The sequence below is a fragment of the Elephantulus edwardii genome, unplaced genomic scaffold (assembly GCF_000299155.1).
Source record: "Elephantulus edwardii isolate Elephantulus edwardi_28Jun2011 unplaced genomic scaffold, EleEdw1.0 scaffold00011, whole genome shotgun sequence".
In the NCBI taxonomy this organism is placed as follows: domain Eukaryota; kingdom Metazoa; phylum Chordata; class Mammalia; order Macroscelidea; family Macroscelididae; genus Elephantulus; species Elephantulus edwardii.
The window spans coordinates 25,270,768-25,297,017 of record NW_006399761.1 but is presented as its reverse complement, the minus strand read 5'-3'; the positions used below and the strand labels follow the sequence as shown (position 1 = coordinate 25,297,017).

The 26,250-nt window shown below is 37.9% G+C and overlaps 2 protein-coding genes across 2 annotated transcripts in view; both read right to left on the bottom strand.

Annotated features, from left to right (window-relative positions):
* USP34 (ubiquitin specific peptidase 34) overlaps positions 1-26,250 on the bottom strand; it is a 179,470-nt gene that overhangs the window by 134,698 nt on the left and 18,522 nt on the right. The window contains exons 6-8 of the mRNA XM_006881033.1: positions 24,083-24,150; positions 8,718-8,910; positions 6,723-6,784 (exon numbers count right to left, since the gene is read on the bottom strand). Of these exons, the coding sequence (XP_006881095.1) occupies positions 6,723-6,784; positions 8,718-8,910; positions 24,083-24,150 (323 nt within the window). The remainder of the gene's footprint in view (positions 1-6,722; positions 6,785-8,717; positions 8,911-24,082; positions 24,151-26,250) is intronic.
* On the bottom strand, positions 751-1,176 carry LOC102856783 (ATP synthase F(0) complex subunit C2, mitochondrial-like). Its single transcript, XM_006880963.1, has one exon. It carries the CDS (start codon positions 1,174-1,176, stop codon positions 751-753), a length of 426 nt encoding a protein of 141 aa, XP_006881025.1.

The window sequence follows — 26,250 nt, the reverse complement described above, 5'->3', positions numbered from 1 at the left end:
GTTGTTAACCAGTGCAAATGGTTAACAGGCTCAGTTGCTAAGTGAAAGGCTGGATATTCAAGTACCCAAAGTTCCTTAGAAGAAAAGCCTGACCATTTACTTTTCTGCAAATCAGCCACTGAAAACCCGCTGAGGCACAATGCTACTCTCCCTGCTGTCACAAGTCAGAGAGGACTCACTGGCAACTACTTACATTTTGTTTTTAATAAGTGATTTTTTTAGCAGACTTGTTCATTAGCAAACAAGTTAACCTTTAACATTAATTCTAGTACTACGGCTCTCGGGGTTTATGAGTGAGCTGTTTGGTTTCCAAAGCACAGAGATACAGGACCTATAATAAGCTGAATTTAAAGTGTACAAATTTATAAGCTTACTACCCAAGAGTATCTGTGGATCTATCACCACCATCGAGATAATGAGCACATACATCACCCCCAAGCTGCTTCAGGACACTGTTAATTCACCACACCCACACGTCTGTCACACTGCATTCCCCCGGCAGCCACAGAACTGCTCCTTGTCACTCTATGTCACAGTGACCATAACTGATTACAATCATTTATGTACAGGCATGCAATATATACTTTTTTTTTAATCTTATTAACAGTATTTATTTATCTTTCCTCAGTCAAACCCTGAGCCAATCACTTTCCCCAGGCTGCCTGGGGAGTTACAGGGAAAGGAACACATAGGGTAGACAAGACATGGGGAGCGAAAACCAACAAACTATGAGAGGTGGAGATGGCTCCTTCACATGGCGAAAAGGATCAGAAAGGCCACCATCAGGCAAAAGAGCCCCATGGCCTCTGAGAGGGCAAAGCCCAGAATGGCATAGGAGAAGAGCTGCTGCTTCAGAGAAGGATTCCTGGCATAAGCAATGATGAGGCTCCCAAACACAGTCCCCATCCCAGCTCCAGAGCCAGCCACTCCAACCGTGGCAGCCCCAGCCCCAATGAACTTGGCTGCTGTGTCAATATCCCTTGAGACAGTGCTGGTTTGGAAGTTGTGACTAGGGACAAATGAAATCAAGGAACGAGGGGCTGTCAAGCAGCTGAAATTCTCATCTCTCAGTGTCTCTGGCTGTTTCAGGACCACTGCAGACAATGGACGGCTCAGCAGCTGAGAGGCACTCCTGACCAGGGAAGGGGTGGAGACAAACTTGGTGCAGGTATACATTTTCAGGGGATGAGGGGCTGTGGCACGAAAGCTGCTCCTAGTGCAGAGAAGACAGAGTTACACTTATTTTTTTAACCTAATTCCACTCAGCCTAAGAATCACTTATATGGTTACAGTAACAATTTGAATCAGATTAACAGTCAGATTACTTTTTTTTTAAGTTTTTTTTGGGTTTTGCTGTTGTTGTGTACCATGGTGTCAGACTCAACTAGCACAAGAGGAGATTGTCCCTCCTTCTCCAGTGGAGCATCTGATGGATTCGAACCAACGTGCCTTCATGATTGCAGTGCAGCTTCTAGGCCACCAGAGCTCCCTTAACAGTTTTTTACTGCTGAATAATACTGCCTATCTAGGTATCGCTTTACTACTATTTGCTTATCCCATCAAAAATATCAATTTTAGAAATATAAAACCAAAATGCTCTTGAGAAATGAGCATGGGGACTTCAGTTCGCTTACTCTAGACATATCCTCAGCAACAATCAATAACTAGAAATGGACATCATGCTTGGTAAAAGAAAGGGTCATCAAAACTGAGGGCAACCTTCAATGAGATGGACCATTATCATTACAAGAGCCACAGAAATGGGCTCAAATATGCAAAAGTGAAGACCCCACAGGGCAACAGCTCTGTTCTATAAGGTTCCACCCACATTCAGTCAAGGTACATACAATTGCCAATGGCATCCAACAACAACAAAAGATGCCTATGTCCTAAAAAAATAAGGCCAAAAGAAATAAACAGAAAACCGAAAGACATCATATATATAAATGACCAAAAGGCAACTGGCAGGCATAACCAACTTAATAAATAATGTGAACAGTAAATGAATTAAACACATCAAAAAGCAGACTACTATACTAGGTAGGGAGAAGAAATCTAATTATATGCTCTCCCCAAAAGATATAGTTCAATTTAAAAACCCAAACAGGCTAGAAGTAAAAGGATTTAAAGAAAAGACAAATAAACCATGTAATTAGCATAAGAAAGGTAGAGTTAATATACTAGTATCAAACAAAACATACTTTCTGATGCAAAGTATGTAAAGATACAGGAGCATTTTATAAAGGTTTCAGAAGGACAAGATTTTAAGAGTAAATATGGACCTAGGAAAATACCTGAGGGAGAAAGAGAAATAGCAGCAAGAAAATTCACTATCTTGTTTTCACTGATAGAACAAAGCACAGCAAACTACAAAAGACAGACTATTACTGAAAATTTACACCGAACAAATATTTGTACAACTCTCCAGACAAGAACTGAATACATATTCTTCCTAAGTGCACAAAGAATATTATACAGCACAGATCATTATGTCAAGTCATAAACCATTACTACCAAGCATGTACACTGGACAATGATGTGGACAGAAAATTTATCAAAGAGGAGAGAGAAAAGGGGGAAGTAAATTTATGTAAAAGATATCCCATCATCATTAATAGTTGCAGAAAAGGGCCCTTTTCCGGTTCCTAAGCCTGATGATTGAGTGTTCATACTTCTGTATGGCATGTGCCACTTTTTAAAAAAGTTTATTTTTAGTGTGTGCACCATCAAATCAGACCTGACAAGGTACAGGAAGAGATTGCCCCTCCTTCTCCAGGAGAGCATCTGATGGATTTGAATAGTGTACCTTGGCGACTGCAGTGCAACTTCTTGCCACTAGGCCACCAGAGCTCCCAAAGGGCACAAGAGCTACCTACGTGCCATCTTTTAAACCCTGGTACAATATGGGCACACTACTCACCTGACGTGAAATAAAAAAAAAAGTTACAGAAGAAGTAAATCCACGATACTACTGAAAAACAAAATGCAAAACCAAACCCACTGCTGCCAAACGGTGATCCTAACTCACGGCAATGCCAAGTGTTCAAGAGAGCTTTTCAGTGGGCTTTCCCCGACAGATCCTGATGGGGGGTGATCATCAACATTTCCTTCTACGATGACACAGGGCAGTTCAGTCACTTACTTTGAAGGTGAATAGGTAAGAGTATCCTGTTTCCCAGGAACATTTCCACTCACTAGAATGGACACAAGCAAAACAAATGTGGGTAAACTGGACACCTCACACAGGTTCTGCCGGTGGAAATGTGAACTACTGCTGGTGTTTTTGAAGTTCTGAGTTTAAAGAAAAGCAGTACTTCTATACTTAGAGCGCTTCCCCAGAGAAATGAAGTGTAAGTTCACAGAAAAAGTTATATACAAATGGATACAGCAGCATTATCCAAAGCAACCTGAATGCAGAAAACACACAATTACTCATCAACTAGTGAACGAATTTAAGCACATACACATACACAATAATCTGAATGGAATACTCATAGACGTTTCAACATTTTAAGACCTTCATAAGAATGTACGGTAAACGAAAGATGCCAAATAAGAAAGATGATCATGTGATTAAATTTAAATGAGACATCTCTGATCAGCCTATCTACAGACAAAATGAGGCTAGACAAATAGAAACAATCTACAAAGGGAGTAAAATGGATCATTTGGAAGTAACTGACAAGTTCTAAGATTAGGACTCCAAATTTACAACAAGTGATCCTCAAATGTTTTTGTCTCCATATCTAATTTTTCTCACACCTTAATATTCTCTTTAACTCTGACTTTACTCACTAATCAATTAACTGTCTTTACTCACTAATCTAAACTTTCCCTCTCCTAACCCTATTTTTAGGGTATACATTCCTTACATCTCTTTGAATCAAATTATAATCTATTCACCATTTCACTGCCCTAATTAATGACCTTGCCAACTTGTGAGGTTAGTACAGTGATGATTCTAGGACTTAAAACCTTTTCCTTATAGTGTTAGAGGTTAGATCAGAGTTGTACTAACTTGAGGCATCATAAGGGAGGCAGGCAAGAAGCTGGAGGTCCAAATAAAGCAGAAAGTATTCTTATATACAGTGAATAGAGTTAATATAATGCCCCCATACTATGAAATAACTAGTTATATACTAATATAATCCAGAAAACATACAGTATGACCGACTCTGTTGCTGTTCCATGCTCCCACGTTGAGAATCTCACTGGCCCCTACATAGCAGGACCACTGCCTGGCCCAGTGTCACCTTCGCAGTCCCTGCCATCCTTGAACCCACTGTTGCAGTCACTCAGACAACTCTTCTCATTGAGGGTCTGATCCTATAATTGACCAGGCATGCAATCTTTCTGTGAGCACTGGTTTTCTTGGGACCCTATGACACAAAAGCCTATGACACAAAGACTCACCACCCTCATCTCTAAGGAGCTTTTCTTGCTGTACTTACAGGGTCATCTAAGACACCTTTCTTGATGCTTTTGGCAGACCATGGTATCACCATTATCATCATCATCACAATTTTAAGGCATCAGTAATTCTTTGACAAATTTGCCCAATACATCCTTTGATTTGACAGCTGGTTCCACAGGCACTGATGGTGGTTCCAAATGAAATTCCTGCCCATTTCAACCTTTTCTCTATTTATGTTAGTTACTGGTCTAACTAATAAGGATTTTTGTTTTCTTAATATGATGATTACTAATGTATGCTCTAGTTTTATAGCTTCAAGTTTTTCAGCTTCTGCAAGCAGGGCTGTGTCATCTGTGTGTCGCAGGCTGCTGCCAGCTGTTCTTCCCAGTCCCATGTCATGTTGTTCTTCATATAGTTCAAGCTGGCTGTCAAATTACTTCCTCAGCATACAGAATGAATAATTATGGTGAAAACACAATCTTAACACATACCTTTCCCGCTGTTATGATCTGTGTACAAGTTCCACATGTACATACATTAAGTGTTCTGGAATTCGCATTCCTCACAATGTTAGTCATAATTTGTTATGATCCACAGAGCTGACTGTTTTTGCACAGTCAACAAAATACAGGTCAACTTTTTTCTGGTATTGTTTTGAGCTGGGATTCAGCTAACACCAGAATGCAGGCAGCCCTTTTTCCAAGTCTTCTTCTGAATACAGCTTGAATTCTGTCCCGTCATTTTGATGACTATTCTCAGGCAAATTTTACCTGTGATATTTACATTACATTTTACCTGTGATATTTACATTATCCTATAATCTAGGTGACAGATTTTAAGCAGAATATTGATAAAGACTATTTTCAGAGGTGGAATTCAGTCTAATTAGAAATCTAAAAATCATACCACATCTCAAAACATAAAAAGCACCTATTAGAGGAAGTAGCTTGGCATTCCCTTCAAAGGACAGCAATACTGTTTGATCCAGGAATCTCACTACTAGCTGTATTTTCAAAAGAAAGAGATCCAACTGGAACACCCAAGTTAACAGTATCATTATTTACAATGGCAAAGAAACAGAAATAATCCAAGAGCCTATCAACAGATGAATGGCTAAAAAAACCATGGGACACTATGGAGTATATGTTGCACTGAAGAACATGAAGAATTCCTGAAATACTGTATACACAGACAAACTAAGGACATTATGCATAGTGAGCGAAGTCTCATAAAGACAAGTATGAGACCACTATTATAAAATGTTAGAGAAATGTTTGCACACAGAATCATTCTAGTATGGTTACTGGGGAGGGGAGGGAAAGGAGAGTTTAATAATAAGTAGATAAAAAACACTTATTGAAATGGATGATGAGAAAGGCAATATTGTGGGTACTGTAATTAACGTTACAGAACAAAAGATGTCTGAGTGATTGTAAAACAAATATACTTTATAAGCTTTCATTTGATTCACTTAAAAACAAACAAATTATGCCCACAGCCTATCAGAACACACTGGGCAATGAGAGTGCTTAGCCTAGAGGATACAAGTAGAAAGGGCTGTGCAATTCCTCAAGGGCTGGGTTCAATCGCGAGATTAGCTCATCAGGGTAGAAATAAGATTAATACACAAATTACAGTAGTTAAAATACTCATGCACTTAATGATTCATTTTCTAGTACCGTAAAGCTATTCAATTTTGCTCAAGCAGAAGGGAGGCTACCCATCTGTCTTGAGATTTTAAAAACGGATTCTACATCTCATACAATTAACATAGAGACATATTTCTAAAAGCTTCAAAGGTCCAAACCTTTAAACAAACAAAAGCCCTTTTCTTTTCATATTAAGTATCATTCACTCTTTCTCCATTTCAATGTGTTGAATAAGGTCTTTTCTCCTCTGCAATTAGTGTGCTTTCTAAAAACAACCGTTACCACATTCTTCACTGCCGCATTCACTGCTGTGTTTTTGAGCACTGAGCACTGCACGGCTTCCACTGTCTTCCAAAAATAGAGGAAATGTGTCCAAACCACTGTTCTGAAAACCTGCTCATTCTTACTAACCACAAACGTAAAAATGACGCTTCAATAGTACAATAATCGGGAACAAGAGCTGCATTTCAAAGACTGGAGGAGGTATAAGGGAGGAAAATGTTTAACAGTGAACGAAAACTCAACCATTCTGTAATCTTTTGTTAAAAAGTCATAATAAAAAGACAAATTAAAAAAATTATTCTTCAAGGCAAAAAATTTCAGAAAATAGTCATTTTAAATTACTGTTTATTTGGGCATAAATTAATGCTCCTACTTACGTTTCAGTGTCTGAAACCAGTGATTCATTATTGCACACATCATTGAAGGTATGAAGTTGATTCTATGATTAGAGAAAGGAAAATTAAAAATTCCTCCAAATTATTCCTATAAACTATTTAACATACGCAGATTATAATCAATAATGCCAAGTCAAAACTATAAAAAGACAGATAATAAGACATAGATACATTCATTTCCAATTAGTATGACTTTTATAATATGAAATCACTAAATTAATTCCACAAATATTTATGGTTTCTCATATCAACTACTTTACAAAGCTGAAGAAAAACAATCTCTCTCTCACACACACACAAGTCAAACAGTAAATCTTATACAAAATTTCAAATAAAGCTCTCAAATAAATACTTTTAAAATATAGTTTAGCTAGATAATTGTAAAAAATATTTCTATATTTACAAAATCCATGACAGGGGTAAATCTTGCCACTTTAGAACACCAAAAAGAATTTTTAAAAAAACATTTCATTAATTTTTACCCAAGTAACAAGGAAGCTTTTAAAAAGTACTTCAAAATCTAACTGCATTTGAAAAAAAATCCATTTTTAAAAACCTTTAGCCTGGTAAACTCAAACACTATTTTACCAAAAGAAGTTGATATGACAGTTAACCTAAATGGTGTATATATACATAGTAAAGATCATGTACAACCTCAAAAAGTAGACAAATCTAAAATGTTCAAGAATAATTCATCAGCATCATTTTATGTATGCTATCTTCTATTAAAAACATAATGTTGTCAAGTTCAGTCACAGCAACCTAGACACAGAACAAGTGTCCCAAGGGGATTTCAAGGGGCTCAAAGTTTACAGGAGCAGCCTGAGACCACCTCACCTGTCGGCTATGGATCTGGTTCCAATACTGACAACACAGCACCACCAGGGTTTCCGCTCAGCTAAGGCCCGGACACCAGCAAACTGCTGTGATGCAGTGTTACATGCCTGAGCATTCCTGCTCTTCCAACTCACAACACCCATTCAAAACAAAACAATAACAATAGACTTTTATGTGAATATTACCTATTAATAACCTAATACTGTGTGAGCAAAGAATTTGTTAGTCAAAAGTCTATTCCTTGAAAATAGCTAAAGTGGTTGCATGAATTTCTTCTTCTTTTTCTGCCTGAAAACATAGCATTTTAAACTTGAATTTACAAACGAAATGGTTCACTCTTCTGGTCTTTTTGGCCGCGGCAGCAAAAGTGAGATGACAAAGGGAATGTCATCGTTTGGAAAGTGTCGCAGTGTGCCACCGCTGTGGCTCTAAGGCCTGCCACCTTCAGAAGTCCACCTGCGGCAAGTGTGGTTACTCTGCCACAAGGGAAAGCATAACTGGAGTGCCAAGGCTAAAAGGAAAAATACCACTGGTACTGGTCATATGAGGCACCTATAAAGATCGGTTACCACAGATTCAGGCGTGGATTCCGTGAAGGAACACCTACACCCAAGCGGGCAGATGTTGCAACATCCAGTTCATCTTAAGAATTCCACTGTTTAGCTATGTATTATTTGAAAAAAAAAAAAAAAATCCAAAATGGTTCAAAAAAGAGTGAAGGAGTTAAGACTGTGAAATCAAACAGATCTCATTTATAAAACAGCCTCAGTTTCCACACTTTAGATAAAAAAAAATCAAAGTTACTTGTGAAGACCATATACAGAAGGGCATACAAAACACTTAACATGCAGGAAATAGCCATTACTCTAAATCAAGCACTCAAGTAAATGATCTCATAGCAATCCTAAAGGACAAAGCAGAACGGCCCATTGTTTCCCAGGTTGAAAATCCTGAGAGAAGCAGACTGTCATACTTTTTTGCTCCTGGAGTGGCAGGTGGGTTAGAACCACAGACCTTTTGGTTGGTAATGGAGCACTTTAACCATTACGTATCACCAAGACTCCTTGCTCCATCAACAGTAGGTGTTATTGTTAAGGCAACCGTCTGAAAGGTAAATTAAAAGAAGACAAGACAGCTTACTGTGATCTGACTCAGCCCAGCCAACCTCATGGTCAAGGTAGGTGACATGAAGTATTTAAATGCAAGATCTAAGCTTTCTTTGTCAAAGCATAACGTTGTGTCCAATGGTTCTTTCACTGTGCTCCACATTAAATCAGCCATGTTGCGAGCAGCACTCTGACGTAACTCCTGATCAGACAGCTTGCACAAATACCTGAAATAATTGACATATGAAAAATAAAGGCTCATGAAACATTTCTAAGCACAATACAAACATTCCTTTGCTGAATATACCTAAATATTTAGTACAGGAGAATATGACATCATTAAAATGAACATTTAAAATATAAGCAATTTCCAGGCTAAAGGAGCAGGGAAGGGAACTCTGGTCACAGCAGATGGAGTCTGTATGGGGTTGAATTAACTCACACACAGGTGGCATCTCTCTGGCTGTTTTTACCAGTAATAGCTCTAAGGGGAAAAGATGGACAATCTCTTTCCAAGCTATTTACAACTTCAGAAATCAACTGGAGGGTCAGTTCTGAGTTGTTTCCAACTCTACAGCAATAAGGTTGTTTTTTAAGTGACAGTAAAGAAGACTGTTGGTGGCAATATGCTGACAATCTAACCTGGTCCATCAAGTACAAAAAAGCCAACTACTTTATACAGAATACAAACTTTCATTAAAGCAGGTGGCTTAGTAGAAAGAAGTTGCCCTCCAATCTAAAGGTGCACAGTTCGAATCCACCAAGTGCTCTGTTTAATTAACTGCCTCTGAAAACCCAATGGAGGCTGAGCTAGGGGTTCTGGTGCCTTGTTAAGAACTATGCTACCACCACAAAGGTAAGTTGTTGAAACCACCACCAGGTGTTCTGAGGGAGAAAGGTGGGCAACCTCCTGCCATGTGACATGCTGCCTCTAAAGCACTGGAGGGTCAACTATGGGACAGTTGCAACTTGAGGGTACACAACAACATTAAAGCTTTACTAGTCACAACCTGTCATGTTCCCAGTACCAAATATTTAGTATTTGGTTTTATCCTGTTTCAGTAAATTTCACAAGGGATTGCAGTAATTGCACATCCACACCATCTCATGGGAAGGTCTGATAGTTTAGTGATAATGAATTGAAAAGCCAAACCAAATGCCCATGGTTTGAATCCACTTGATGCACAGCGAGAGAAAGATGGGTAACCTCCTCCCATACAATTTAAAAATAAAAACCTATTAGGAGTTGGGTCCAATTCAACAGTATATAACAACAATGCCTAATACTACAAAATGAGAGAACAGACCTGGAGAAGTGGAAGAATATCCTTTGCTCATGGATAGAAAGACTCAAAATTATGAAAACGACAATATTACCAAAGGCAATTAACAACTTCAATGCAATCCCAATACAAATACCAATCCCATTCTTTGAGATGGATAAGGCTATCTCCAATTCCATTTGGAATGGATAGAGGCCCCAAATAAACAAAGCACTCCTTAAAAAGAGAAACCATGTAGGAGGCATCTCACTCCCTGACTTCAAATCCTAATGCACTGTGGTGGTCAAAACAGCATGGTACTGGTACAAAGACAGACACACAGATCAATGGAATACAACTGAGAATCCAGAAATCAGCCTATCTACCTGTGGTCAACTGATTTTTTACAAGAAGATGAAATCAGTTAAATGGGGAAATGACAGCCTTCTTAACAAATGGTGTTGGCAACACTGGAAAGCTATCTGCAGAAAACTTAAGCAAGATCCACATCTCATACCATACACAAAACCAACTCAAAGTGGATCATGGACCTAGGAGTAAAGCAAGGACTATAAATATCATTAAAGAAAAGAGCTTGGAAGAACTCTGGAAGTCGTAATCCACAACATCAACAGTCTTCAAAGCATCCTGAAAAATCTACAACCAGGAGAGGATAAAATAGATGAATGGGACCTTCTAAGAATCAAATTCCTACACACATCCAAAAACTTCTCCAAAAAAGGGGAAGCCACAGACTGGGAAAAAATATTTGGTAATGACTTGTCAGATAAGGGACTTATATCTAGAATTTATAATACACTCAAGAGCACCACAACAGGATAAAACAACCCAACTGAAAAATTGGTACAGGATATGAACAGACACTTCACCAAAGACGACTTTCAGATGGTCAACAAACACATGAAGAAATGTACAAAAAACCACAAAAACCCCTAGTTCTAACAAATGCTGGTGAAGTTGTGGAGAGACTGGAACCCTTATTCACTGTTGGTGGGAGTGTAAAATGGTGCAACCACTGTGGAAGGCGGTATGGTGCTTTCTCAAAAAGTTGCAAATAGAAATACCATTTGATCCAGTAATTCCACTACTGGAATTTACCCTAAAGAAACCATAACTGCCACCCAAGTAGATATATGCATACTTATGTTTATTGCGGCTTTGTTCACAAAGCAAAGAGTTGGAAACAACCCAAGTGCCCATCAACAAACAAATGGATAGAGAAGCTATGGCATATTCACACAATGGAATACTATGCTGCATTGAAAAACAAGGAACTCATGCAATATTATTCAAAATGGGTGACCCTGGAGGACATTATGCTAAGTGAACTATCTCAGCCACAAAAGGACAAATTAGTGTCACTGTTATAAAACAGAACTGACATCGGAGTTGGGGGTAAACTGAGAAAGTGGGAATAAATAATGTATGCTGCATTAAAACAGGTGAGGGATACATGATGTCATGACAGGAGTCCAGAATGAAGGCTGCATAGTGGACTTGGGGGGAGGGATTCTCTTACAATGAAAGAATTTTACTTTTCAAAGAAAAGAGCGAACTGGGGGCAGGCGGAGTGGGCAGGGGGAAAAGTGTAATAATCCATGAATGGATATCCAAAGTATCTGTAAACGTTCATTAAAATTAATAAAAAGTAACTTTTGTAAATTTTCAAAAAAGCAGGAGATGTAATAATTAAAATGTGCCCAATGACAGAGCTGCAAAAGTCAAAACAAACCTGAACAGATCTGAAAAAAGAACTATATAATACCCCAATAGCAGCAGACTTCAATATACCCACTTCAATATTCTCACTTTGAGTAAGAACAGAATGACTAGAAATACTCAACAAAGAAACAGAACTAAATAATGAACTGGCTGAACCTCACAGATAAAGAGATACACACAGACAAAACATACCACATGTTACATCGCAAAGCAAGTCTAGATAAATGAAGAAACATTAAAATAGTGCAAAGAATCTTCTCAGACCACAATGATGCAAATTCAGAAATTGACAGGAGGGTTAAGGGAGCAGGAATATATATTTTGAAATTAAATATCAACTTCCTTGAATACTTCTAGGTAATAGAAGAAATTAAAAATTTCTCATATGCGAATGAAAACTTCAAGGACAAACCAAAAGCCATCTTTCAAGTTCAACTTACAGCAATAAGCAAACATGAAAAAAGACTATAAACCACACCAAAACCCAACACCTTCAACAATTAGAAAAATAGCAATCAAATCCCATAACCTGTAAAAGGAAATTAAATAGAACTGAAAAAGAGAAAAGTATCACCAAATCCAAGAGTTGTTGGTTCTTCAAAAGGATTAATGACATTTGCAAATCACTAGGACATCTAACAATGGATAATGAAGACACCAAGGAGAGCAAACAAATGAAATATGCAAGGTCACAACAAAACCAACTGACAGAAAAGAAAAAAAGAATACGATAAGAGATATGCTCCAATAAATTAGAAAATCTAGAAGAAATGGACGCTTTTAAAAGAAACTCAGATCTTACCTAAACTAATACAGAAGTCAAACACTAGAACAAGACTCATCACCTAAGAGGAAATAGATCATTAAAAAAACCTCCCAAGCCAAAACAAAAACCAAAAAACAAAAAAAACAAAACCCACACCAAAAAAAAAAACCCCAAAACAAAAAAAAATAACAAAACCCAGACCTGATACCTTCACTCATGAATTCTACCAAATATTCAGGAGCGTCATCAAGCCTACGTAAACTATTTCAATAAGATGGAACACTCCGACTCATTCCATGAAGCGAGCATAACTGATACTAAAACCAAGTAAAGATACTACTAACAAAGAAAACTATAAATCAAATCTCCTTCATAAACACAAATGTAAACATCAGCAAAAACTTCAATAGAATCTAACAACTTATCCAAAGAATACATCATGTTCAAGTGGTCTGTTAAATATTAAGAAAAACCACTGGTGTAACCCAGTACAGCAAAGGAGAAGAACTACAAGACTATACTGAACTGGTGCTGAAAAGGCATCTGACAAAAATTCAACACAACTTTTTTATGAAAATGCTCAACAAAATAGAAAAAGGGAAGAATTTTTTTCAACATAATTAAAAACATATCTACAAAATCAATTACTCTCAAAAGATAAGAGATTAAAAAGATTTCCCTTGTGAACAAGGACAAAACGAGAATGCTATTACCACATCTATTCAACATGTTATTAGAAGTGCAACAAGGAAAGAAATGAAAATAACACACATCCTAATAGGGCAAGAGAAAATAAAACTATTTCTTTTTTGCAGATGATATGATAGTTGTTGTTGTTGATTGCCTTCAAGTCAAGCACAACTCATAGCAACCGTATAAATAGGCCTAAAGCCCCACAGCAACTATCAACATTTATCAAGTTCATAGAATTTCTGGAGGCATGTTATTTAGGAAGTGGATGCCACTCGATATAGAAAATTCCAAAAACTCAGCAAGAAAATTTAATTTAGTCAACTAATTCAGCCAAGTGGCAGGATACAAGATCAACAAACAAAATCAGATTTCTCTACAGTACTAAGTAAGGATATAAGGAAAACAATGCCAATTAGAATAGTCATCCACAAGATTAAATACTTAGGAACAAATCTGTGAAAATTGGCTTTTCTATCCATTGCATTAGCCCCATATTGGGAGCATGGTCTTATAAATCAAGAGCTGTGGGACCAGTGTAACAGGGCACTTTCCACACTGGGAGGGATGATGGTGAAAAAGTGTGAAGAAAGTGGCAAGGTATAACCTGAAGAACCCTGGAGATGGAGCCACAGTTCAAGGTTTTGCTTGCTGAACTAAGAAGGGAAAGCTAACTTGTAACACTTTGAGAAAGTTTGCTGGAAGACTAAGGAAATCACATTTGTTTGTGAATTAAACCTGGAATTTCACTAATTGAGAAACTGTGTCTTGCTGTTAATCTGGTGTGAGGCTGTTGGACTAAACCAGGATGTGCACTATGTGCTATTCTTTTACCTCCTCCACTCCCCAACCTATTTATTTCCGTAGTAAACACTACAACTCTGAGTCAAGTCTATGAGTCAATTTGCAACAAACACTGAATCCAATGACTGGTAGAAATAGGTACAGAAACAAGTGTGAGCATGCAGTTTTTATATGATAGGGAGAGATCTCCTTTATGAAGCAGGCAGAAATCACACTCTATCCCCATTACCACTGCACCTTTAACAAAATGTTAACTAGAGACAAATTTTAAAACTATATAAACACCACTATAAGAAACAAAGAGACAAGATAAATTGAAGAAAATGTCAGGCTAGCAGACAGAAAGACAACACCGTGAAAATGTCCACAGTACCAAAAGTAATTTACAGGTTTAATGTAATCCCAACTGAGATTCTGAAACCATTCTTCTAAGAGATTGTAAATCTAATTATCAACTTTATTTAGAAAAGAGATGAGCAAACCTCTACAGAACAAAATTAATAGTCATTTTCTTAATCTCCAAACTTACTTCACAGCCATAGTAATCTAAACAGTGTGGTACTGACTGAACAACACACACTTAGACCAAAACTCAGAAATCAATCTATCCACTTATCTCTCATCAACTTATGGTTGACAAAGAGATGAAACCTATTAAATAGATAAATGACAGCCTCTTCAAGAAGTACTGCTGACATAACTAGTTACCTATCTGCAGAAAACTGAAACAAGATACACGCCTCAAAGACTAACTCAAGGTTGCTCAGGGACCTAGAAGCACTGACAAAGAGTGTTGGGGGGAAACTTAGAAAAGAGGGGATAAATAATGAACATCATCATCATCATCATTATTATTATTATTATTATTATTATAATTATTATTATTTATCTGCACTAGAACAGATGAAGGAAAGAACTGTTCAAAAGGAATATATGATTAGGAATTACTTGTATGACAACAGTAGAGGATAAGAGGTGCATAGCAAAGTCTGGGGGGAAAGAGAGGGAGAAAATTATGCAGGAATGAATTTTTTTGTAAGTGAACTGGAGGTGTAGGGAGGAAAATGCAACAATGAATGAATGTAAATCCAACTTTTCTGTGAACTTTCATTAAAAACCACATTTTTTTTTTTAAAAAAAAGGAAAAGATCTAGAAGTAAAACCATGAACTGTTAACAACGACCGGAGAAAAAGTAGGAACACATTTAGAAGGCTTAATGTACGGGTGGCTTATTGATAAGGATCTGTACTGTCAACCTAAAGGCATATGGTTTCAATCTACTACCCACTACAAGAAGATGATGGCTATCTCTACCCGTGGATTTACTGCCTCTGAAAACCCGCGGGAGAATCGCTATGAGTTGGTTCCAATTGGAAGATAGTGTTTTACTGTAAAGCCACCATGTATGCTGCCGGGCAACAATAGCTGTTTAATACTGAGCTCATTGTGAAATCCTATGGCCTGTAACAAATTCACAGAAACCCCTAGGCTCCGAATTCTGGGTTTCACCTACCTTGCAGGCAAAGCTCTTTTATAATACACATGTTGTTGTTGTTGTTGTTGATTGCCTTTGAGTTGAGCACTACTTATAGCGACTCTATGAACAAAAGTCCTAAAGCCCCTCTACAATTTTCTGTACTTATCGAAAGTTCATAGTTTCTGGAGGCAAATTCCTTAGGAAGTGGATGTTACTCCTGCTTCCAAGTTATACACATATGACATTAATATCTTAAAAGCAAAGCAGCTCCTAAAAACAAAGTTTGTGATCGGCTTGGACTAGATGGCTTTATCAGATTTTCCAACCCATTTTGTAGCACTTCCTGTGCATGTCCACTTGATGTTTTATGTGAATGTCCTGGTCTCTGATAAGATAAAGACATAAGGCTGCCATTCACATCAAAATGTCTCTTTATCTAAGAATTAAAAGAACCCAAATGTAGGGATACTCCCATTTTCCCTTTATGTACATGAAATTTCACTAATGTAACTTTATATGAATCTTTCTATAAAATGCAACCCTCAGTAGTTTTCTGGTTTATCTGATTTTGTTGGCTGGCTGATTCTCCCACTCTTTTATCCTTTTTCTTTTCTACAGCATAGCAGCATAAACTATCTTTTCTTCATTTTTTCTAACTTCAATGGGTTTTTTGTACCCCCAACAGTACTTAACAACAACAATCTACAGCATAAATGGGCTATTAAATGCAGCCAAAAAAGAAAAACTAGGACAGGATAAAATGGATGAATGGGTTTAAATATTAAATCCTTGTGTGCATCAAAAAATTTCTCTAAAAGAGTTTAAGTCTACAGGCTGGGTATACAGCAATTGACAACTGATAAACAGAACTTATCTAAAATTTATCCAATTCACAACCTCAAAAGAAGAAAAAAACCCCAATTGCAAAATGGACAGAAGATATGAACAGACCGTTCACCAAAGACGACATTCAGGTGGCAAAAAAAGCATGAAAAATGCTCAAAATCATTAGTTATAACAGACACAAAAAGAAAAAGTGAAAACCAATTACTGTTGAGAGTGCACAGAGACTGGCACTCTCATACACTGAAGGGAATGTACTAAAAAAAGTGTAGTCACCACCGAAGGCAGTGTGGCCATCTCCTCAAAGTTAAGAATAGAAGTACCACTTGATCAGCTATTCTCCTACTAGGAACAGACCCATAAGTAAAAGCTGCTACACAGAAAGATATATATGCACACCTCGGTGTACTTCACAATTATTCCCCAGAGTAAAAAGATGGAAACAACCTGAGTGCCCATCAAGAAATGAATAAATGGCACTTTTCCACAATGGAGTACTATGCAGTACTGAAAAATAAAGAACTCCTGATACAGAACAGAGAACACAGATGAATTGAGGGCATTATGGTTAGTGAAGTCAGTCTGTCAGTCACAAAAGGACAAAAATTGTGTTAAGACTTCTGTTATTTTAAAAAAACACCACACAACAACCAAACCAAAGGCAATTTAGTATGGTAATGGGGTGGGAAAATGGACAGGTGTGGTGTTTAAAATAAATGGGCAGACAATAAACACTTTAGGATAATGTCCAATGAATGGACAATCAAATATTGTGAACACAGGACAAAATATGCATATCTGCCCCAAAAAAGGCAAGCTGACACACAGACTCAACACTGGAGGGTCAACAGGGATGAGACAGAGGGACAGGGGATCAGAATAAGCACGGGAAAGACAATGCTCAATGTGAGAATCACGAGACTCTGAACTAACAGTATCAACCAATTAACAATTTTAATTAATTATACAACTCTATCAAATGTCTAACATAGCATCAAAATGTGTATGAACAACTACATGAAAACTAGTAAGAAAAAAGGTGCGGGAGAAAAAAGAAGGAAAGAGCACCCTCGGCATTACTAAAGATGAGAGAACTTGTTGGGTGGGGGTTGGGGTGGAGAAGAAATGTCAAGGATTCTGTAAGTAAAACAATGAGTAGTTCAGGGAAGATGATGAATGGCACAGTCACTGTAGAAACAAGAGAACAGGTCCACGTTTCACTCTTTGATGAGGCTGTATGTAACCAGATGCCACGGTGTGGAAGAAAGCTGAACCATGCTAAAGGCACTGCTCAAAATAAAAGATGCAGAAATGACTCAAAGTCAACAGAGAGGTTTCAACAAACAGAAATGTTAGAAACACCTACCTGGTCACTCAATGTGAAAAGATCTGTAACTGTGCTCCTTCCACAGAAAAGTAATTAAACAGAATATGTCGATTACCAAACAATGTCAGTAATATCATAGCCAAGCAAGATTTTGCTGAAGATAAGAAGGATGGCAATTAAGAGAAAAAATTACGGTTCAAATCCACCAGATGATGTGCCGGGGAAGGAGGGACAATCTCCTCCTGTACCAGTCAGATCTGATTTGACGATACACAGACACAAAAATAATAAAATAAGAAGAAAAAAAAAAGAGAAAAAACTAAGTGTGGGTTAACGGGCATGGGGAAACTAGAACCTTAGTGGACCAATGGTGAAAAAGTAAAAATAGAGCCAGCATGTGATAAACACTGAATGTGTCTGGCAATCCTTCAAGACTTAAGTACAGAGAATGATCACATTACTCAGCAACGCCACTCTTATAAACCCAAGAGACTTAAAAATATCAACTCAACACTGCAATCCCAGAGGTGCACAGTTCAAATCCACCAGATGCTCTGCTGGAGAAGGAAGAACAATCTCCTCCAATACCAGTCAGAACTGATTTGACGGTACACATACAAAAAATAAAATTTAAAAAAATCAACTCGAACAAATGTTTACACACCAATCAACAGTAGCATTATTTACAACAATCAAAAGGTAAAAACAACTCAAGCATCCATCAAGAAAATGATGGATAAAGAATATATGGTACATTCATACAACAATGAATGTATGGAAATCCAAAATCTCGGTAAACGTTCATTAAAATTTTAAAAAAGTAAAAACATTTTAAAAACAGAATATATGGTACATTCATATAATGGATTAGTCACAGAGAGAAATGAAGCCCTATTATATGAAAATATGAATGAACATTATATTAAATGAAATTAAGTCTGGATATAAAGATAAATGTAACATCATCTCACTCTAAATATTCAGAATACATAAACACACACAGACAAAAAGTTAGTGGTTAACAAGAGCTGACAGAAAGGAATGAATGAAGAAAGGTCTCAGGGGTACTGCGTTTCTAAGTGAATTAGTTTAAGACTGGAAAACAGTGGTACAGATTTTACAACAAAGCCAATGTAATTAATTACGATCACTGAATTTTACAATAAATAAAAGTCAAAATTACAAATCTGTTAAGATGTCTACTTTATCACATTAAAACAGACTACAACACCATCCAACAATCTCTTCTGTTCCAGATGACTTTACTCACCTTCCTCAGTGCTTAAATGCGGTCTTTACAGGGACAACCCCTTGAAGTCAGGATGTTCTGACTAGATTTGTATTCCCAACTTTATTCTCCAATCTACTGCATGCCAGTGCTCCACTGAACTGTTCCTTCACCTGTTCCTTCTTTACAATTTGGTCAACTTTAACCCCAGCACTAAACAGAAAAGGAGGTCAGGGGAGGAAGGGAAGAGTGTTTCCTTCTTGTGATCCAGGTCAGAGAGAATAAACCTTAAGGGTCCAAGGAAGAAACAAGAAAACAGAAAGGGGCAACACAAGAGGAGTACCACAGCTTTGAGCTTTGGAACAGAGGGCCCACTTCCTTGGGAGCTCACCTGTGGTCAAAGTGAGAGAGACACCTCTCACCACCAGAGAGAATCTCAGGTTGAAGAAACAGGAGAGCTGAGAAATTCAAAGCATAAATAATGGAACCTAGACTCTTTATCTAATTCCAGAAGAGACCCACTGTTTGTTTCTTAGGCAGTGTACTGTCTTTAATAAACTTCTCTTCCCCCTTAATACACCTTTCTCTTAACTGTGTGCCAGTGACAACCTTCCCAGCAGGGACTGGTTCGCCCTCTCCAAGGTGTTCAGTACTGCGCATTTTCTACACCAGTACTGAAACTAATGTCACCCATTAATCAATCTCTTTGAACTTTACTTTCACTTCTGACCAGTTTTTTAAAGTCATTTTAAGTATCTGTCATTTCTTTCAAATGAACCTTTTCATTCATCTCTCAACTACTCCAAACCAAAAACCAAATCCACTAACATCAAGTAGACTGAATCACAGTAAGTAGCTATCGAGTTTCTGAGACTATTAACAGGAATGTGGGTGGTGGTTGTTAGATGCCACCCAGTTGGTCACAAATTACAGTGAACCTCTACCATGACAACCATCAAGTTTCTGAGGCCATCAACAGGAAGGCTGCTGCTGGTGTTAGGTGCTGCCAAGACCCCCACAACTCCCAACGAACCCATTAACAGCAGAGCTGAACGCTGCCCTGTCCTGCACCATCCTCGTGGTCCCTGACAGCTCTGTTCCAGCTGCTGCAGTCACTGTGTCAATCTCTCTCACTAAAGGTCTTCCTCTTTCAACGATTCTTCACCTTTCCAAGCATGATGGATGTTCTTTTCCAAAAACTGGCCCCTCTTAACCACAGCACAAAATAGAAGCCACCCCAAGTACGTGAGAGGAAGTTTCATCATCATTGCCTGTAAGGAGCACTCTGGCCGCACCCTCTCCAAAACATCTTTGTTCTTTTGGTAGTTCGTGGCATCGTCAGTACTCTTCTCCAACACCACAATTCAAAGGCATTGATTATTCTTCTGTCATCCTTATTCACTACTAACAAGCAATTTAAGAGACCACAGCTTGAACTAGAATGCCTCAGTTTTTAAACTGACATCACTGCTCGTCAGAACCTTGGAGAGGTCCCTGACAGATTCCCCCCATGCAAGACATCTTTTGAGTTCTTGACTGCTGTTATCAAAGGTGTTGACTGTGGATCCAAGTAAGATGAAGTCCTTAACTACTTCAACCTTCTATCATGGTGTTGCACACCTGTCCACTGGTGAGGATTTTTGTCTTCTCGATACTGAGACACAGTCTCTATTAAAGGGCGTCGACTTTGGGCATCTGCTTCAGGTCTTTGCTGCTGTCTGTCAGCAAACAAAGCGATGTCATGTGCATAAAGCAGGCTGTTGATGAAATCTTCCCATTCTGATGCCATAGTATTCTTGATATAGTCTGTTACTGTTGTTGCTAAGTGCCGTCAAATTGTAGCCAATTCACAGCGACCCAATGAATGAAAGACCTGAACACTTTTATAACTTTCATTGTTTCTCCATGTTCAGAAAGTTTCCGGAGCCAAGCTATTTTGGAAGTGGATGTCACTCCTGCTTCCAAGCTTGTTTTAATTGGGGAGCTCCACCAAACACTGTGCACCATGGGTGACCATTATCGCATTTTGGCTCATCACTGTGAAGTGGTTTGCATCCCAGCAACCATGAGTTACCTCTGTAAAGCAAATGGGTAAACCAGTGCTATACCACTTAAAAGAATGTTAAGAATCAAAAGCATGGTTCAAACTCCATAAGCTCCGTCATTCCACATTCCTCCATAATCAAGCATTCCCACTGGCTCTCACCATCCAACAACACCCATCTGGGAGCATTCCACCGATTCCCGTCTCCTATTCTGATGTCACATGTTTCTTCACAGAGTCTAACTTCTTGAATAATTTTTTCAGCATACAGACGAATACACATGGGAAAGGATACATATATAAACAGAAGACCTACAGGCTTTCTGTAACTATCATCCTTTCTCCAAGGTTTAAGAAGTGGATGCCTCACCTGCTTCCAAACCTGAATCAATCTAGGAGCTCCAACACACACTGTCTGTGTGAGTAGCCAATTACGGTGTCTGACACATCTGTGGCACAGCTGTCGATCATCACAGCAACTCTATGTTATTTCAGTAGAGCAAATAGACCTCTGCCGTACCACTCAAAACAGTGTTCATCCAAAGTCAATTAACACCCACTTGGGATAAAAAGAAATGCGCAAGAGCCCTGAGCGTTCCATACACGTCCCTCCTCAAGATGTGAGAGGCCATCATAACATCCAGCATAAACCGATTCACAACACACTAGCCCTCAGCCAGCAGGCATGGCCAAGCATTTCAGCATTTCTAAATTCCAGCACGGAGATCCCCAATTCATCTGGCAAGGTTCTGAAATTAGTTGCCTGCCATGAAGACTGTAGACGTAAGGAGAATGAATACATCCATGACGCACACCTTTCTTGATTTGAAACCATGCAGTGTTACCCCGCTCTGTTCCAACAACAGCCTCATGGTCTAGGTTTTACAAGAGTGTTTTAAGATTCCTCCAGACTCCTCCCATTCCTCCCTCAGGGCACCAGGCAGATTCAAACCACTCACCATTTGGTTAACAACTCAATGTATAGCACACTATAAACCACCTGGTCTCTTGGCTTCCACTCTATCATCCCTCTAGTTCATGACATACTTGCAAGTTGCCTTTTCAAAAACAAGAGACATTCTCTCTGAAGGCCACACAACAATTCCTGCTGTTCAAGTCCACTGCCAGTTCTAACAGAGATCCTCCTTCGTCGATTCCAAAGCCAGCAATCTTTTCCAGAAGGACACTGACCATCTTTCTGCCACTGAACCAAGAGCCAATTCAAACTACTTTTTCATTTAACAGTCCCACAGAGTGCACGCTACACCATCTCTTAATGCTCATTAATATGATATGTGAATGCCTTATACCAGCTGTCAAGGTACTTTATAATCTGGCCCTACTTTTCATTCCAACCTCTTACCTACCCCAACCTTAAACAACACCCGCCACTCCACCCTAGCCACTCTGCTTTAGTTTAGCATGTCACTTTCCTTCCAACTGCTACCTCCCTGTCCTTTTTACTGCTTAATGAGATGAATCGTATCCTTCAGATGTCATCTCTGAGAAGACCGGATCTATTTCATGCATTATACTATTCTTGCATCACATTCACTCTTTCCTGACGTTGCCCTGAAGTAGAACACTATCTCTAAACAGCAGTTACTCAAATATTTGCAAATAAAAAAGTAGTCATAAATTTTACCAAGAATTCAAATTCTCAGAATTCCAATAGGTGTTTCAGTCATAACTCCCTTTTCCCTTCACGGTTTGATACCTAGAAACCCAAGTCACCTCTATGTAAAACCATAATCCACCTAATAAATTGTTTATTTTTGCTGATTTTTTTTCTCTGTAATGATTTAAGAAATCCTGATGGCATAGTGTATTGCATGCTGGGCTAAGCCAAAGGGTGCAGAAAAGATGGGCAGTCTCCTCCCATAGAGAGTCAGTCTTGGACCCTTAGTCACCTTTTGAACCTGGAACAAATCTTACCCCCAAAGCTCAACTTTCAACCACACAATAGGCAAGCCTTCTAGGAGACAAGTTTCTCAATTATGGGCTTGTCTCCAACAATGGGCCTAAGCACAGTGGAAACTCTGTGAAAAGCACAGTATGAGGGTAAAGTTTCCATTTGTTGTTCACAGGGTTAATCAAAGGCACCTAACAGCAACAATTTAAGTTAACAAAAACACCCAGGAAGCAAGTGCTCCTTAGAATAAGCATCACATAGGGTGAAAATAACAACATGTGCCCAAGGATAAAAACCAAAAAGTGAAAGGGGTAGGATAGAATGATTAATAAACATAATCTCACAAGGAAGATGTGGAAAGAGTGTCATTACTTGGTGGATGCAGTAAATATTTTAAAACAAAACATATATTAATCCTTGACTTGGGGGGGGGGATCAATCTGCTAAGGAAACTTTCATTTAACTCTTCCCCCCCCCAAAAAAAACTTTGCCATTTTGGAAACATAATGGGGGGGGGAGCTCTAAAAGTGGGATCTGACTCAACAAAAGTAGGTTTTAGAAATAGTAGTTGTTTGTGTTCTCATTCCCTTCTAGTATGCCCAAGAGAACAGAAAGGCATTTGTTCCTATTTTAGTTTTGTGTGTGTTGTTTTTCAATATCTGCTATATAGTAAATCCTGCTGGTGCAGTGCATTGTGTATTGAGCTGCTAATCACTATGGAAGCAGTTCAAATCCAGTTGCCAGAGAAAAAAATATGGGTTATCAAAGATTTACAACCTCGGAAACCCAACAGTTTGAGCCAACACTATAAGTCGACATCAACTCAATGGCTGCGGGCCAGAACATAAGAGCATATGCCTGTGAACAAACATAAAACGGTACACAAACATTACTTCTTCTAATACACTGATATTAAAATAGTTCAACATTAACGGCTTAAAAGTAAACTTGTGAAACAAAGTCATATATGCACATAAGAAACATTAAACACCAAACTACTACAACTCTCCAAGTGGGATTACAAAGGAATTATTATTATTATTATTATTATTATTATTATTATTATTGTTTGTGTACCATCAAATCAGATCTGACTGGTACAGGAGGAGATTGCCTCTCCTCCAGCAGAGCATCTGGTGGATCTGAACTGTATACCTCTGGGATTACAGTGCAGTTCCTGCCACTAGGCCACCAGAGCTCCCTACAAGGGACTTTTTATACACAGTAATTCTTTACTATGTTATAAATTGTTTAAATATACAACATATTCATAATCAGGGAGAAAAGGCTTCATAAACTTACCTGATAACATAGGTCCTAAAAGGTATAATGTGCTGCATTACAGCAGGGATATGCAGCCATATTCTAATCTACATTAAAAAAGAATTAAAAATTACATTCATGTATAACAATGTGACCTATTAATTTCTTTAATTACAAATAAGGTTTAAATCTGACCAAACTGTACATCTGTATAAAAAGATGAACTACAAATTTTTTTTACTTAAGTATTACAGCAATATAAGAATTTTTTAAAAGGTAGTTTTATAACTATTCTGCTGTCCCTAAAAATGAATGTATTTCATTTGAGAAGAGTAAACTTATGAAAAATTATACAATATGAATTAAGCAATCTAACCTAAATACATATTCCTTCTAAAGTATCATTTTGAGTCACCTCAAACCCATGTAAATAAAAAGAATTTTTACAGAATGACATGCTGATTACCATCCTACAAAATCAAGAACTTTTTACTGAAGTTACTATGTCTCCTCTAAACCAGTGTAGACGGTTGTAACTATGTTTCCTCACTTCTCTCCATATATTCCAACTCATTTGAAATCTGTATCCTTCTAATAAATGTCTTATTCGCCACAATTCAAAGGCACAGAGCCTTCTCAGCCATCCCTATTCATTCATCTATCCAACTCTCACATGCATAGGCAGCAACTGAAAAGACTGCTGCTTGAATCAGGTACATCTTAAGTCTTTAAATTTGACAACGCTGCTCCTCAGCACCATGGAGGGGTCCTTGAGTGAAAGATTTCACCAGTACAACACATCTTTTGATTTCTTGGCCGCTGCTACTAAGGGGTTTTGATTACAGATTCAAGCAAAATAAAACCACTGACTACTTCAATTTTTTCTCCACCTGTGAAGATGTTGCCTATGTGTCCAGTAGTGAGGATTTCTGTTTTCTTGATGTTGAGATGTAACCAAGGTGACTTTGTTCTTCTGCAGCAATTGCTTTTAAGTGTTCTTACATTTCTGCAAGCAAAGTTTTGCCATCCGTGAACAGAGGATGCGGAGTCTTCCTCCAGTCCTGATGTCACATTCTTCATATCATTTGCCCAGCATACAGATTAACCAAGTATGGAGAAAGGATTACAAACCATGCAGTCTCCCTTTGTTCTATTCAAACAACTGCTTCTTGGTCTATGTAAAGATTTTCTATGATTAGAAAATTATAAAGATGGTAATTTTTCACAAACTTATCTATAGAATCTTCCAATAAAAGAAAAGATAAAAATGAAACCACTGTAGTTAGAATCAACTGAAAATCTACTCAAATAGATGAAAAGCCAAAATTCTCTCAATGAAGGATGGAAAAGGTACCAAATGTTGTACCAGATAACAAGACTTCTGATAATGTATAAGTAATTAATGTAGAACTGGCAAAATATTAAAGGAAACAGATTAATACTACAGAGCCCACACTCACACATGTAAGGACACTCGATTTACCAAAAAAAGCAAAGTGATACTTCACAGCACCACAAAAGAACTATCTTTGTAATGAATAGTATTAATACTAGTAGATAACATCGTAGAACTAACTATTTAGAAAGTGTTTCAATAGAGGAAAAGTGAAGATCAATTTTGGTCCTTCCCTTACATTATACACAAAAGTTAACCTTCATCACTTGATCAAATTTAAAAAGTGAAAAAATAAACCAAAACAGAATAAAGAAAACAAAAAACCAGAACTTTTAGAATATGTGAAAATCTCAATGGCCTTGGGGTAAAGATAGATTTTACCAATAAGAAATGAAAACATTATAACTATCAAATAAAGACTGACATGCATATTACACACAGAATGAAGGTATTGACAGTTCTTGTATCAGACAACAGATGTATACTGGAAACATATAAGGAATCACTGTCCATAATCAGTAAGGGGGGGGGGGAGAAATCTAATTTTTTTACCAAAACTGGCAATAAACTTTAATGAAGAACTTCAGTAAAAAATGTCCAAATGGCTAAAATTCTTAAAAAAGGTGTTCAATCTCATTAAATTATTAATGGTACAATATAAGTGACATAAAGCCACAAGATACTGCTAAAACCCACCAGAATTTTGAGTACCAAGTACTATTAACCAGCATGTGGAGCAATCTGAAGGATCCTACCAGCACAGGGCCAATTCCTGAGGATTCCTCTCACTGCCATCCAGTCAGAACTGACA

What these genes read in the sequence shown, in the direction of transcription:
- LOC102856783 (XM_006880963.1), bottom strand. Translation starts at nt 1,176, where the DNA reads ATGTATACCTGCACCAAGTTTGTCTCCACCCCTTCCCTGGTCAGGAGT.